Genomic DNA, 16,759 nt, shown 5'->3' with positions numbered 1-16,759 from the left:
TTAACCATCCTCTGAGTCATCATTCAGAAGTGTTTTGCCACTAAGACTCTTGGACTGAGTCAGTCTATTTTTTAATGTTCTCATTATCACTCTAACAGTTAATGAAAAGTCAATTAGAGATAAGCCAATTATAAAACTCCTTATCATGCCTGTTATTTGTAAAACAAAATTTAAAATATCCTTTTAAAAAGTCATGTTAAGAAATGCTTATTTTATAGCTTTGATCATAAAAGGACAGGATCTTCTAAAGCTTAGTCATGAATTTTCACTTAACCATTCTGATGAATGCCACTTTTGAAAATACCACAGTGGGAGATTCAAAATTAAGAAATTATCAAAATTGTTGGTAAATTCTTAAGAACTACTTTGCAATAGTACATTTGGATTTCAGCCACAAATCTATGTGAAAGGTGAACATAGAGACATTCAGAAAAAAATATTTTAAGTTTCTTTACTGTTTTTATTCTGTTGCAGTCTGTAGTTATTTGGTCTGTAATTTGTTTTGTAATTTAGGACAAATTTATAATTTGTAATCAAATATAGGTGTTATATGTAATATATAATTCTTTGAAGGCATAGAAGATTTGGATTCTATTTCTTGGATATGTATAACAATAGTGACTAGTATAAAAGATTTATTATATGCTGACAACTTGTTAAGGTTTTTATATACTTTTTACTTGCATTTTACATTTATGTTTACTTTGTCCTGATGACAGAGGTTATAAGGAGGAAGATAGGACACTAATCCAGAGGTATTTCATTCTACAATCCAACCCAACCACCATACAGTACCACCTCTCTATCTTGCTATATTGGGTATATGAATATATGATTTCTCAATGTCTGTCTTTATTATTGAAATGCATTCACAGTTAAGTTATTCTGAAATGTCTCACAGCATAAGTAAAACTATGCTGTGTAATACACTACCATTCACAAATTCACTAGAACAATAGTAATCAGAACAACTGAGTTTGAGCTGTCCCTGAAATGTGAACTAGAGAGAAGCCTATGTGATTTGTGTCTCTGCAGGCTGTGAGATAACCTCCTGTGACTCTAAGCTCACTCTCCTGGGCAACATTCAGAAACCAAACCTTTGGGGAGTCTGAGCCCACTGTGAATGCAAACACACACACACACACCCCACCACCACCACCACCAAAAAGAAGCCTCCATTGGCCTGCCCCAAATATGCTTTATTTCACAGGTTAGATACTTATTTCCTTTAAACATTTCTGTACCATGCTCTTTAACTTCTTACCTCATATCCATGTTCTGTCTTAGGAACGGAAATTTTCGAAACAGTAAAGTGAGGGCTAGCTGTGCGGGGGCGTTTATCCACATGGACTAATCTTTCTGTTGTTAGATCTGTAGTTGTCTTGATCTGCATTGAAATGAAACTCAATGATACCATTTATCACCAGATGACCACAGCAGTGAAGCTTGCTTTACCATGAGTAAGGTGAAAAGCCAGCAGGTATAGACTCACCTGTGATGATACGTGCATTCCCATTTGATCAGTAGTTTTGATATGAGTTTCAGAAGGAGCCTGGATTACTCTAGGCTTGACTGCTTTAGGGACAACATGGGGTTCTGAGGCTGGACGTTTGGGAGGCTCAGCAACCTTTGCGGCAGAAATGCGTTCCTTATATCCATACTCCAAAGTAGTCTGCTGAGCGTAGGATTCTTCAAGATGCCCAGGCTCTCTGGGCTCTCTGACTCGGGCCTGGTCTACTGCAGCAACAACTGTTGCTACAGCTTCAGCCTTTTTTCCAACGTCCGCCTGGAGACAAGGTTTCCAGAATTAACACATAGGAATATAGAGATCAGGCTGGAACATCTCCTAGGCATCAGGACAGGCAAATGCCTAAAGGCATGATAGGTAGATGGCATCCACATCATACAACCATGTTAATGTGTCTAGAAATGTGACTGAGAAACACTTTTAGGGACTTACTATTTCATTGCTTATGATATTGTACAGATGTCTATTTAAATACACTCTGTATACCTGCTTAATTAAACTAGACATTAAATCACAAAGAGACAACATAGGACAATCACAATATAAATATAGAATCATAAGGAGATTTAAAAATTTTCTAGAAAATTTCCAGGCACACAGTCAATCAGCAATTGGAAAATCAGAATTTTGGAGCTGGTTATCTTCACTGATTGTTTTTATTATCTTGTTGACCATTTAGTGTTGATGCAATGACAGTGATGATATAAGTGCACTCAAATACTGTCATCATCCCATCCAGAAACATCAGTGACTACAGAGTTATATGGTTACATGCAAATTTGACATAACATGAAAGCTCATAAACACAGAGTGAGCACATGAATTTACTTATGATTCCCTAAGGGTAAGATTTATTTAATCTACTAGAGAATACCTTTCTTAAAACACACAGATGACCAAGAAAACCCCATGCAAATGAAAATATTGCCATTAAAATGAAAGTGTTATCATGTTTGGATTCAAGAGAACAATCTTTCACACTGAAGTTTAATTTACTTTCATTATTATGGGGAGTTAAAGTGAAGAAGGAAACAAATATTATTTTCTCATTTCTGAGTGTGATGAACATAAATGGAAACATAGTTTGCAGAGGAGTTTCTCTTTTAAAGAAAGCAACCTAGCTGATGTGGCTTAGATATTATGATTCTATGTAATACTTGGTAACAGCATACCACAAAACTCACATAGCCATGTTTATCCAGTGCATTGTAAAAGTAAGATTGGAAAATTTTATTAGTATTCTGTTTTCTATATCTGTGAATAGAATCTAGAATGCATTTGAAACATTTTTCAACGATGTTACTTGTATAGCTTTAAAAATTATTCTCTGAACCATTGAAGATATAAATGAGATCTTTCTGAGATGGAATTGGGCTGTTAGTGATCATGGGCTTTACCCAGGCCTTGCTTTTAGGAAGACACAAACAATTTCATCTGCCTTGAAGGACTGCAAATACCATCTTCACTTTAGATTACATCATCTCAGAAAAAACTATAGAATATACATGAGGCTTAGGTGAGTGAAGTTTGTCCGTTTATTTGTTTCTTTTTTAAAAACTATGTTGGCCATAAGTTGACTTTAATTGTATAGACATTTAAAAATGTTAACATTTTTGACAGAATACTAAATAAATATACTTTTATATTTGATTTTACTTTGATTGTAAAGTGATCACATTTCCACTATCTCATTTGAACCTTTTAGGGAGTCTGATACGAAGTAGGTTAAGTTTTAATTTTATTTTAACAATGATTAAAGTGGGATCAAAGAAAGTGTCATTTGACTAAATGTCACACAACTGAAATATTTAAATTTTGTTCTTAATTTTAAACATATTGAAAAATCTTAACATTGGTAGAGTATTTTAATTTGAGGAAGCATCTGTCTATTTTTTCTTCAAATTATTGTATATCAAATCTATTTACACATGCTTTTTGGTGGACTACAAATGAGTATGCTGGTAACTTCTTTTATTTCTTAGTGGACTTCAATATTTCTCATATTTTTGTAACCTGGAGAAGCAGGAAGACAAATTGGACTAGCATACTCCAATTCAAACCAGTTAAATGCTGAGAATAAATTTAGAAGATACAAGGAAAAGCATTATTTGGTCTGACTTTTCACTACTAGAAATGCTCACTGTTCAACTGGAGGATGGGCAGAATCTAACCATCTCGACTTTCTCATCGATCAGTTAAGCAATTAGATGGAACACTAGAAGCACAATTCATGACAGATGAAAAGTTATGAGAGTTGATGATGAAATGGGATGAAACAATACTTTTCACCTCCATAGCATCAGCTTTCATCTCTTCTTGAAAAAGATGTATTTGTTCTTGTTTAATAGCAAATCCTTCTCTAGTCATTGGCAGTATGGCTGCTTCAGCAGATTTTGCACTGGTAACTATTACTTTAGGTATAGACATTTTCTTGGCTTCCATCCTTTGCTAATTTTTAACAAAAATAAGATAGTCAATTCATGACAAAATTTGAATGGAAACAAAAATAAAAAGTTAATCACTCAGGAAGTATGTTGCACAGTGGAATTTTTGTCATTTATGAGATGCCATTGATATGCCATTAAAAATTAGACTTGAGTAAAGGTTTAAAAAGTTTATCTTAAATCATGTCTTAGGAAAAAAAAACAAAGCTGTAGAGTTAAAAAACGACATTGAGAGAAACACAAACAGGATTCAGGCCATCCTGCTAGTGAAATGGAAAAACTTTAGTTGCTAATTTTCAAATGATATATTAGCAATAAAAAATACAATAGGTAAATGGCTTATTTGGGGTAAATGACAGAGTCATGGGAAACAGTTTAATTCATGGATAATTCATAGCTATAAATAGATACAGTGACCGTTCATGGTTTATGTGTAATTGTTCTGGTTGGATACTTCCTTTTCTAGATTTTAATACCTCCATCTTGTTTAGCTTTATTGGGAGCTGCTATAGCAGGCACTATAATTTTCTCAACTTATTTTGTCATATGATTTAGAGGAGGAAAAAGATAAAGTTTCATACAAAGAAAATTATGGGTAATTTACTGAAATAAGTCCATGCTCTATAACATAATATACTGAATTGAGACCCCTGAAAACACATATCTTCTTGGCAGTGAGTAAGAGTCATCATTTTCTTATACAACTTTTGTGTTTTTAAAAAATGTTCATGGGTCTTTTAAAATTAGCCTGCATGCAATTTTAATCAACTTCTGGAAGATTCTCAAATGTTAATAAAACATTGAAAATAATGTTGAAGAGATAAGTTAAGAAATGAATATGTAGTAATATTAACAATAATAATTTTTTTAGTTTCCAATTATTTGTCTAAAAAATATATTCAGTTAATAGTGACTCATACATAAAAAAATTAGAGATTTGATATTAATGTATTATAATAAGAGATTTCACATGAGATGTGGTATTAATGAATTATGATACGAGATTTCACACTTGGAACAGCAATAGTCACCTTTCCATGGGTAACTTGGATTTGTTCTTGTCTAGCAGCCACAGTTTCTCTAGTTCTCAGTATTGTTTCTTGTTCTTTGGCTTTAGCAGTAGCAACTGCTATTGTAGACAAGGCAGTTTTCTCAGCTTCCTTTCTCATCTGATTATTACAGTAAAATCAAGATTTAAGTTGTACAGGGTTTCAAACACATCGTATGACCCTTCTCCCTTCCTCGTGGGGATGCAAGATGGTTACTCAGGGTTAAATACACAAGAGAAATTAAGTTTCACCTGGCAATGCCTAAATATACTAACTGACAATCACAAAACTTAGAAATGTTAGCTATTTAAAAACTCTAGATAAGTCCCTATGTTGCTTTTTAAAAAAATTAAGCTAAAAATGCTAATCTTCATGCAAAAAATAATGGTGAATGAAATGTATTACAAATGTTACTGATGGATGAAAATCAAATATGCAGATAAAATTAATGATAATCAGTCACATATTTACCATTTTGTTTTCAGTTAGGGATTTTAAAAGGAAAATACAGATTAATCATACCACATTGTAGTTAATAGTTTACTAGAAATTAGTTTTAAGATGAACTTTTCACAGCTTAAATATCTGTATTCACCTTTTCCTGAGTTATTTGAACTTGTTCTCTTTTGGTAGTAATGCCTTCTCTACTTCTTGATACTAAATCTTGCTCTTTGACTTTGGGTGTGGCAACTATAACTTTAGGTACCACTGTTTTCCTAGTTTCCTTCATTATCTGATCATACAAGAAAAAGAGTAAGAAAAGTTATTACATTCCATAAGCCTCTAATAAAAGAAACATAAGTCAAAAAGAAAGGAAGCAAAATTTCTTCCTATTCAAGGACATTTTAATTACACTAAAACATATCATTTGAGTTTCTTTGATCATCCATACTGTTTCACTGACAAAAATATCAAAACAATAAGTCCAGTTAAAAAGAAAACAAATGTGATTAGCAATAAAAGACTAATGAGTGCTATTTTGTATTTTTCATATTTTTTAACTACATGAGACATTCCAGTAGCACTGTAAATAGCACATAGTTTTGTTTTCTTGTTGTTTGTTTTTTTTTTTTGTAGTATGAATTGACTTCTTTAAGGACATCTACTTCAATAGGAAGATATTAAAGTGAATTATTATATTAGCAAGCCAAAGAAAGTCTGAAAGTTAGGAATGAATTGGCAGTGAAAGGTAACTGTGTGGGAAAAGAAATTTTCTATTTGTATTATAAGAAGAGATGGAGGTGAAGAAGTGATGATTAAGATCTATGATGAAAATGTAGGTGACTTGCAAATGAAATGGTATGAGGGTGACTTTCACACTGGCAGGAAGTCATCACCTTTTCATGACTTAGGTGCATTTGATCTTGTTGTGTGGCAGTTTCTTCTTGAGCTCCCGGGACTGTTTCTAGTTTTGTGGACTTTGCAGTGGCAACTACCACCATGGATGCAGCAGTTATCTCAGTTTCCTGTCTTATCTGATTTTTAAAGTAAAATAAAGATTTGAGTGTCAAAAGATACAACAGAAATGGCAAGACATCCTTGAAACATTCAGTAGAATACAGAATGCTTAGTAGGGAAAGGGAAAATGTCAGATTTCCATTTTAGGGACCTACACTTGTGCTTAAGACACAGACTTCTGCTTTTCTGAGGAATGGGCTTCTTTTCTGCCCACATGCACCTTGGCAAATTGTCCTAGACCTGAAAATATCTCATCTTGAGACATATTGATGTGTTAGGGAACCTGGTGGGTGGCTGCTGACAAGTGGCTGGAAAACTATAGGCCAGCTGAACTTGCCAGTCACCAGCATTGCAACGGCAGTGGGGACTTCTATGCCTTTAATTATGCCAAGCAGGGTTCTTGCTGCATCCAAAGTGTCTCACTCACAGTAAGCAGAGAGAAATTCAGTCAGCAGCCTCTGGCAAGCCTTTTAAGTGTACAAGGTTCTCAATTGGACCTTGGCAGAAAAGTAGCTCTAAGGTCAGCAAAGAGCTTGAGTTCAAGAAGGATGAGCACAGGTGCCCTCTTCAACATGGAAGCATTCAAGATAAATGTCTCTCTTCTGACACTTAAAGGCTTGATTTCACACATGGGAAAGATGTGGATTTTGGTGACACTGAGATTGTCCTTACACAGCTCTAGGGCACAACAGCAGCAAACGCTTCTAGGTCACTGTTTATCAACCATGAATTGAAGGCTTTTTTTTTTTTTTTTTTTGGAAGAAGTATTCACTTTCTCTGATGTCCAGCATTTCCTCACTTTCTCTTGCTATTTATTTGGGGTGTTTATGGCTGGTGTGTGTGTGTGTGTGTGTGTGTGTGTGTGTGTGTGTGTGTGTCTTACAACTATGTAAAGTTTGTGCATTACAATCTAAGTGACAGAGGACTTAGGCTACACACAAAGAACCCAACTGTCCTGGTGGGTAACTGCACTGGCATGAAATCTATCTTCCATTTATGTTTGTTCTAGAAAGTTCATAGATGTGCCCTGAACCATTCTGGTAGACAGTCTCTTGAAAACTGATCAAGTGAGTGAGAAATATGCAGTGTGAACATAATTTCCATCCTGAGTTTCAATACTAGACATAGAGGATCAATGACAAAAACACACAACAAAAGACTTTTCTATTGAGGGGTTTTGGTTATAAACTACCTGCAGATGGCTGGAATGTGATATTGTCAACAAACTAGAAGATATTTACAAAATCAGACTTACTGTTTCTTGAGTTACTTGTTTTTGTTTTGTAGTAATTTCTCCAGAAATTCTAGTTTCTTGTTCTTTGGCTTTAGCTGCGGAAATTACTACCTTTGGTACAAATGTTTTTTCAGTTTCTTTTCTTATCTGTAATCAATGATTAAAAAATAGTTATTTCCTGATACTTAATGAAATGCTATGGTGTTTATTAAATATAACAACATAGGAATTTGATGATGTAAAATCCCCTTTCTGGAGATGTCACTAAATAAAATAAATAATCTCGTGTTCATAAGTAAGATCATGCTCTTTCTCTCCCTAAACCCGTAAATTAGGTAGGCTGCTTAGAGAAAACAAAGCTGAATTCAACACTTCGTTTGGAACAGGAGAATTGCAGTCTTCTTTAAAATGACTTCCAATTTTTATAACTAGATCTATGGCAATATTATTCTGTACTAATTCTGCCATCTAAAGGTAATCTTAGAATATATATTAGAATGGAAAGCTTTAGAAGTAATTTTGTCTGATCTTTTTATTTTACATGTGGGAAATCAAGCATGTATAATTTATAATCTACATTTATACAATATTTTTGTTTTGCCAATTTCCCTAAATATTGTGAAGAATGCTGTTTCCATCTGGGCACCTAAGATACATGTGTATGTAGGGGGACAGTTTTCTCCATTTGCCTCTTTGCCATTCTCGAAAATCTCATCACTGAAACACAGGATCTCAAGGCTGAAAGGGACTGGAAAGTTCATCTTCCCAAACCACCTGACAACTGGCTCACTGGCCAAGAGCTCTCCTAGCTGGCCTTTCCCAGCCTGTCCCCAACTGCTGCTAATCATGGAGCTGTCCCTTTCATCTTTTGTGGTCATTTGGCTTGTTAAGGCCATGCTGTTCATTTCACTTCAAACTCATGTGCAAATGTCTTTCAAGGAGCCAGGAAGCAGTTGCTAAGATTTCCTAAGCAAAGTGAGTTCAGCATCTCCTCCATTCTTCCCCATTCCTGCTTCAGCATCTATTTCTTCCTCCTGGTTTTACCCAACTGTCCTCTCCCTATAGTGATATATTTAGTGCATCCCCAGATCAGTGTGGTGAGACTCCTGTTTTACTCCTGGTGTAGGTTCACAGAGTTCTTTTTCATCCTCGCAAGGGGAGCATTCAGGGACACTACCAGACTTTGGTATCCAGTACCCAGAAATGTACACATGTAACAAGGGGAATTCATGAGTGTGCTAACAACCGTGTGGCCCAAGAAACTACACCTTGCATGGTAAAGATGATTGTCTGTCTTGACCCCATAAGAACCTCAATGAATTTCGAATCAAAGCCATTCTCACCTGCTCATGAGTTACGTGCATCTGCTCTTGCTTGGTGGTAATTACTTCTCTGGTTCTGGATTTTAATTCTTGTTCTTTGGCTTTATCGGAGGCCACTACTACCTTAGTTACAGCAGTCTTCTCCGCCTCCTTTCTTACCTGCTTTTCATAGAGGAACAGAAGGAAACACTTTAATCATCTTATATTTAAAAAAGTTCAAGACCAGCCTGGCCAACTTGGTGAAATCCCATCTCTACTAAAAAATACAAAAATTAGGTGGGTGGTGACACACACCTGTAATCCCAGATACTCATGAGGCTGAGGCATGAGAATCACTTAAACCCAGGAGGCCGAGGCTGCAGCGAGCTGAGATAATGCCACTGCACTCCAGCCTGGGCAACAGAGCAAGACTCCGTCTCGAATAAACAAACAAAAAGTTACAATACTATGTCATGATTGAGACATAAATGTCACACAAGAAAGGATAAGGAGGAAAGCTAGAAAGATTTTAAGCTATAACAGAAAATCTATTCAAATATGAGTTGGAACATTATCCTGGATTTATAACACTGTTCAGCTATGAATCAAGTGTCACGTTTGTTTTGAGAAAAATAAAAACAAAAGTCCTTTGGGGAAACTTAGAGAAATGGAATGCCTTCCCTGAAATAGTAGTTTCCATGTCCAGTGATTGCAGTGACCAAGCTCTGGAATTGATTGGTCTCTGTGTCTCTGACCACCGTTTGCCTTCCTACCTTGAATATCATAGTTGACTTTTGCCTGCTCGTATGGCCCAGGTATTTCTGGCCTACTCTGCTCTTGTGATATTCACCTTGTCAACACCTTTGGTGTCTCAGATCACCTTTTGCTCAGAAAGTTCTAAAAATCTGGGCCCTGCTGGGCTCACGGCTGTCTTCAGAATGATTTGAGCATTGCTGCAGGCAGAGCTCAGTGGATGGTGGTTGAGTAAACGTGGCTGCAAGGACGTGGCTCTGCGGGTGCCCTGTGGCAGCCTCCCCCGTACCTGTTCTGGAGCAGGTTGGACATGCACAGCAGTCGTGGTTGTCCTCTGAGCAGTCTGCTCTACAGCGCTGATCACTGGTTCTCTCACTCTGGCCATATCAACGGCAGCAACAACAGTCGCAACAGCTGCACTTCTGTCAGCATCTTGTTTCACCTAGATTAGACATGACCAAGCAGATTACTTTTTTAAATGACCTGCCCAGTAGGAAATTAAAAAAGCACACTGGAACCTGAGCTACCTAGAGCAAAATACACTCATACATGAGCATTTATTATTGCCAAGAAATATAGAGACTGTATCATTAAAACCTGTATTTTATGGAAAATTCCCAGATTGGAGCTTTTGTCCTAATTAGAAATGGTTTTACAAAGCATGACTACCGAACCTGGCCTTCAGTTGCTGCTATATTTTTATGTTCATATGCATTTTTCCTCCAATTTATACAGACTGTTTTATGTCAGAAATCCAGTTGGAGAAACCAGAATGTGAAATAAGGAAAAACAAAACCATTCTAACAGTACCTCTTTAGCGCCAGTGGCGACAGCCCCTGCTGCGTAGGTAGCACTGGCCGACACACTGGCTGCAGCTCCCGCAGCGCCACTGATGGTCACTTGCTCCTGGACACCGTATCTCCCTTCCCATCTTTCTTCCGTCCTGATCTGAGTAGAGCTTGTCAGCGTTGTCTCTCTCATCTCAGACTCAGATGAGGAGGCCACGTAGCCCTCTTGCTTCCAAGGGGGTGGCACTTCGGGGCCTGTGGCCACAGCGGATGTCTGAGTCTTACGCATGAGCAATGGAGACTTAACAGACCTGATGGGGGATGTGGAGATTCTTGCTGCCGGAGACACGGACCTGAAAACCAAAAGGCGGAGGTCAAGAATGCCAAAGCAAGAAACTCCAATAGGGATAATCAGATGTGAATCATGGGATGAAAATCTCTAAGTGCTTTAAGGCAGAGTTTTAAAATGTGTACCTCCATAACCTATTCAGAGGGTAAATAATGCACCTGGAAGTAATTTGTTTTAAATCTCAATAAACCTATTATCTGCTGTAACCCTGTAAGAGAATCAGCTTTAAATCCAAATAAGCTAAAGATTTTGTGCCCTTCACCTTCTCACATTTAAAAAAAAAATCACAACAGAAAAAGGTGCTTCTTTAATATGCAGCCAAAGGAAAGACATGTCAAAACCAAAACCAGCAATCTCTGTATTCCCAATTAATCTCTGTAGTCCAATTCTGGGGGTTAGGGATGTCAAATAGGTGTTATAAGAAGAAAGGTTTCTGTAATCGAAATGCTTGTGCCATTCTAGACTAGACAAGTAAAGCCATTTCTTTCCCCCTGCAGGACTTCTCACAGCCTTTACCTTGTTAATAGGCCTTGTGAATTTCCAGGACAGGAGGACACATTCTTAGGACACATTCTTTCTACCACTCAGGAAGTTTCTGAGTGTAGGTTGTGCAGTGCACTTTGCAAATTGCTGCTTTAACCAAAGTGTTTGTGGACAGCTACTTTAAAATTCCTCCGTATTTGTTTACACTCACCCTCCTTGTATTGTACTCTGGACTTATTTTAAATATATTTAGAGTTATTGTGGGAATTGGCTAATTTAAAAGCTAATGATTCTGTGATGTTTGATTACATTGATAAAGTTGCTTCTTCCAGAACAGTTTTCATTGCTTGCTTTTTGGGTGTATCCGAAGAGCAAGTAGCATCAGTTGAAGAATATGGATGCTAAATCCTAGTACTGATAGCCAAAAAAAGACTGTTTCTGATGTACAGCAATAATTCTGGGGATTGGCTAACTACTATAAGGTAAAATTTTTTTCAAAACTAATTTAATTCTTAATAAGGCTTATTACATTTTCCTCTCTAGGTGGCAGTATTGCCCTATCGTTGCATTTTATTAATTCTGCATATAAGAAAATGTTCATAAATGCATTCTATCACTATCTTGGATATTTAGCTTACAGTGATCATAAATGAAATGATTATTCTAATTAAGCTTAAGGTACAGTTGACATTTTCTCTAAATCACAAAGTACCTTAACAGTACATTACAACATTAACCAGGTGCATGAAGAAATATTTAATTATTTTCTTGAAGAAGCATTTTTTTTTTTTTTGCGTGTGAAAATTCATTTATAGTTTATAAATAAAATTGTAATCAAACTAAAGGGAAACCTAGGGAACAAGTCTCTTTTCTGAACATGACTGCCTTAAAAATATAACAAAAACTGAGTTAGAATAATGCATGGCTTCCACAACTGAAGAATAGCAAAGAAACATGCACTTTTAAGTTTCAACCTGTGCCTTGTTCTTGCTGTACTTAGTAAATGGGTTTAATTCAAAAAGAGTTAAAGACATGATTAGCATGACATCACTGATTAACAGCAGGTCACAGGTAAGCCTATAACTGTGAAAATCATTGTAATTTAGGTCATTATAGGAGAGTGCTTATTTCCTCACTTACAATAAAAAGTAATCACCTGGTCACAGCGAGACACAACGAACCTTATTCAATGTAACATGTTTACCTTACTCTACAACAAAAATCAAGATTAAACTATGAGGCATTTAGGAAGTAGTCTAACTTTGATAACCATTATTTTCTCTGCAAATTGGTATTTTATTTGTTAATTATTTAAAAGCAAAATTTTGGACCAATTTGGATGGTTATTAATGAACTTTCAAAACTGCTAAGATGGTCAAAATTCTCCATTGGATCGGGACACTCCATGATTCTAAATGACCTTTAGGCTTGCTTGGGTTTTCAAATATAATTGGGTTGTTATCTCCTCAAGAAATTGCATTTGGCCTGTGTTGTTGATTTCGTGGTGTGAAAACTTGGATTTAGCCTGAGACTGAACACTTTTTTTATTCAACTGCTAGACATGTTTTTTAAAGTAAGTTTTTTGCTCAAGGTTTCATGTTAGTGTTTGCCAAATCTTTACATTTTTGTGACCAAACAATAAAAATTGGAAAATAATTAGCATTTTTTTCATATATTTATTGGACCTTTACATTGCCTCTCATGTGAAATCCTATTTTGTATCTTTTGTTTTTTATTTGTGTTGCATTTTTTTCTTTAAAAATTAATTTGTGGATAATTTTTATTGCATTTGGTGTATTAGTTATTTGTCATAAATGTTGCAAACATTCCCCCAGATCCATTTCTTTCACTTGGCTTGTTTATGGGGTCTTATCCAGCATACGTAATTGTGTAGGCTATACACTGTTTCTAGGCTGGTGTTGTCTACCTTGCAGCCATTTTATGTTTATTGTCATACTTTTATGGTAGAGGCAATAAAGTATCTCGAGGAGAAGGAGCCTCTTAAAATTTTTTCACAAATGCTATTTGGTTTAGTAATGACCTTTTGCTTTTGCCATAAATACATTTTGATTTTTATGTAGTTGAATCTGTAACTCTCTTTTTAAAAGCTTTCACCTATAAATGCTTTTGCAAATTGTCTTCTCATTTTTAAATTTTTTAATTTAACAATTTAATCAAGGTGAAATTTATTTTGTAAATAGTGAGAAGCAGAAGTTTATGTTTGTTTGCTTCCAGATAGATAACTAATTGGACCAGCATTCTTTATTAAAATACCTCTCCCTCCCCTGAATTGAAAGATCCTTTTGTTTAAAAATTGAATTCCCTATATGCTTGAATCTCTTTCTGGACTCTGTTTTGTTCCCTTGGTGTATTTTTCTATTCATTTACCAATACCATACTGTTCTTATTATAGCAACTTTACAGTATGTTTGAATATTATTTAGGTCAACTATCTCCTTATTGTTCTTTAATAAAAATTTTCTAGGCAGGGAACATCATGTGTTTTTTACTTCATTTAAATTGATCAATAAACACCTTTTGTTTGCTCAAATTTTGTACATTTTTCATTTCATCCTATTAAACATTCATCATGATAAACTAAATCTCAAACTTTCAAAACTGTTGTGGACAATTTACACTTCATTATATAATTTCTGAGCCCTGTTTATGATACATGATCACCTTCTAAAATACTTCCATATTAAGTAAGCATAGAAATCCATTTTGTTTTCTGGATAAAATAACACAAGCATATGAAAAATATTTAGAAGGTTTTACTTACTATCTGAGTATAAGGACATTGGCATAATTATTTTCTATTTACAAGGCACTTTCAACTAATTATCTCATTGAAGCCCCAAAATGCAGCTTGAGATCATTCTTATTGTGATTCTCTTTAATTTACTGATGACACAACTGAGACCTGGAGCAAACGACCTAACTTCTTTAGCTCCACTTACCTATCGATAAAATTGAGGATAATAATTCTTACAGCTTGTGAACATTTGATGAGCTAATGTATGCAGAGTTCCAGTCAACTATCTGAGAGAGGAAGTGATCCATATATAGTAACAATTATTTTATTGTTATACTTATTGCCCTAAGTTAAACTGTTAAGTGTTCAGGGTGTTTTGTCTTTAGGGCTTTCAACTGTAATTTCTGTGCTCTTCTCCTTTCACTGTGCCATTTTTTGGCCCCTAAAGTAGATATTTATTACATGAAATACAAATAAGAATTTATAAATTATTAAAGGTCTTCAATTTACCTGTGGACAGTAAGGATTTATGAAATTCATATTCAGTAACTTCTTGCTTTACCTCCTTTGACACCTACTACCTTTTTTATTGCGTGAAACTTATATTGGAGGTGGGCAGGGAAGCGCTGGGAAGAAAAGGGCGTGGTCCCTGGCGAGGCCTGTGCCCATGGACCTAGGCGAGGACAGGCACTCCTGCCTTCCTGCCCAAATGCTGCATTTCCCAAGATCACCCTGACCTGCCACGCTCCCGTCCTATGCCTATAAAACCCCTGAGACCCTAGCAGGCAGATACACAGTGGCCAGATGTGGAGAGGAACAGGCAGCCCCACAACCTGCCCTTTGTATGCCCCCCTGGAGGTCTGAGCAGCGAGGCACTGAAGAAGCGAGCCACTCCCCGCGTTGCAAGCCCTGCGAGGGGGACAAGGGAACCTTTCGTGTTTCAAAACCTATTTCCAAAACGTGCAATAACCTGTTCTCCCCATGGAAGCTTTACCTGACCGGAGATGGGGTCGGGGCTCGCACGTGTCTGACCGGGGAAGGGGAGTGTCTTATGGGCGATGGGGACTGCTGCCGAGCCAGCTGTGCTTTGGCAGTAATGGACGGTGGCGTTGGGGATCTGGATTTTGGCTTCGGAGGAATCCTGGGAGGTGTTTTGTGTGGCAGCTGTTGCCCAGCGGCACCATCTATGACCATCTCAACTGTTGCAATTGATCTGGCATCAAAGTGGGCTTCAATCTTCTGTAAAAGATTAGAACAAAGCCCATGTTAAGGAGGAATAGCTGGGGACACGACAGTCTGAAAGGCTTGAAAACCAACAATATAGAAAAATACCTTCTCAATTCGGGTTTCTCTTGATTCTGAAATCTGAGCAGTCGAAACAATTGTCTTTGTCTTTTTAGCAGGCACTACTTCTTCACCTGTGGGAAAGGAAGGATGAATATTTAGGAGGGGCACAATGACCTATCTTTAAAGAGATTCTGTTAATTCTGACTACAAATTCAAAAAGATTTTCTGGGCATCCCAATGGAGAAAATTGCAGAAATTTTAGATTTTGCATGAATATAAATTAGGTTTAAAATAGAAAACGTTCATTATTAGATAAAAATTTACTTAGAACGATTTTTAAAAATTCCATTATTTGCCAATAATTTGGAAATGTAGATCACTTAATTGAAACCATTTCCAGTTTATAATGAGATTCATGAGCACTGATTGCTTCCATTCTGAGCTCCTGCCTAGAATCTCGGGGATTTTCCACGGGTGTCGAAAAGCCAGCTTTTATATCAGCTGACAGCTGTCTTCCCAGGGTTGTGAGAGGAGGCAGGTGGACGCTTGCCCCTACTTCATCACAAACCAGCTCTCTCCCCTCCTCTCTGCTCCTCAACCTCCAGCACACACCTTGAACCAGTAATTCAGCAGTCGAAGTAGCTCTTCCAACGCTGTTGGTGGCATTTACGGAATAGGTCCCTGAGTCTTCAGGGTATGCTTCCACAATCAGTAAGCTGTAGAGTTCGCCTTCTTGTGAAATTTGGAAATCAAGGGAGCTCTGGATTTCAGCTCCATCCCGGTAGAACTTCACCACAGGTGTAGGGATTCCAGTCACTCTCACTTGGAGTCTCACTTGGCTTCCTTGTCTCACGGTCATGCTCTGCAGTCGTTGAACAAAGTTGGGGGGCGCTGTCTCGGCTGCGGGGGCAAGAGAGCCAAATCAGGACTGAGAGCCTGTGTGCTCCCCACAAGGTATTTTTAAACAATCACAGCTCCAATTCCAAAACCAGGCAATGACTTTCCAATCTAAACATCCTTGACTGTCCTTGAACCCAGCTCACCCAGTGATGACAGCAAGAATGGAGCCAGGAGATCAGAGAAGGCTTTCTTGCCACCGTAGTTTATTTTATTTGCTTTGTTTTGCTTAGCAGTTTAGGCCATCAACTTTTGTTTGTTTGTTTTAAAGAAAAGCTCTAGATTTTGTTATAACATTTCTAGATAATCTTTCTGGCAATTCCCTCTCAACATATTAATAGTGCTCTATTAATATGTTAAAGTCATGTTGCATAGTCCAGTAAGCAGCATTAAAATGAATTCCAGTGGTTGCTATGACGGGTGTACCTGTTAT

The 16,759-nt window shown here is 36.8% G+C and overlaps 1 protein-coding gene across 1 annotated transcript in view; it reads right to left on the bottom strand.

Annotated features, from left to right (window-relative positions):
• Nucleotides 1-16,759, bottom strand: part of LOC101030681 (titin) — a 271,305-nt gene that overhangs the window by 248,263 nt on the left and 6,283 nt on the right. The window contains 12 exon segments of the mRNA XM_074399411.1: nt 1,265-1,387; nt 1,493-1,786; nt 5,004-5,141; nt 5,617-5,754; nt 6,359-6,496; nt 7,735-7,860; nt 9,057-9,194; nt 10,057-10,209; nt 10,578-10,908; nt 15,137-15,381; nt 15,475-15,560; nt 16,042-16,329. Of these exon segments, the coding sequence (XP_074255512.1) occupies nt 1,265-1,387; nt 1,493-1,786; nt 5,004-5,141; nt 5,617-5,754; nt 6,359-6,496; nt 7,735-7,860; nt 9,057-9,194; nt 10,057-10,209; nt 10,578-10,908; nt 15,137-15,381; nt 15,475-15,560; nt 16,042-16,329 (2,198 nt within the window).

Source organism: Saimiri boliviensis, chromosome 5 (assembly GCF_048565385.1).
Source record: "Saimiri boliviensis isolate mSaiBol1 chromosome 5, mSaiBol1.pri, whole genome shotgun sequence".
Taxonomy (NCBI): domain Eukaryota; kingdom Metazoa; phylum Chordata; class Mammalia; order Primates; family Cebidae; genus Saimiri; species Saimiri boliviensis.
Note: the sequence above shows the minus strand (reverse complement) of the source record. Positions and strands in the feature narration are given on the sequence as shown.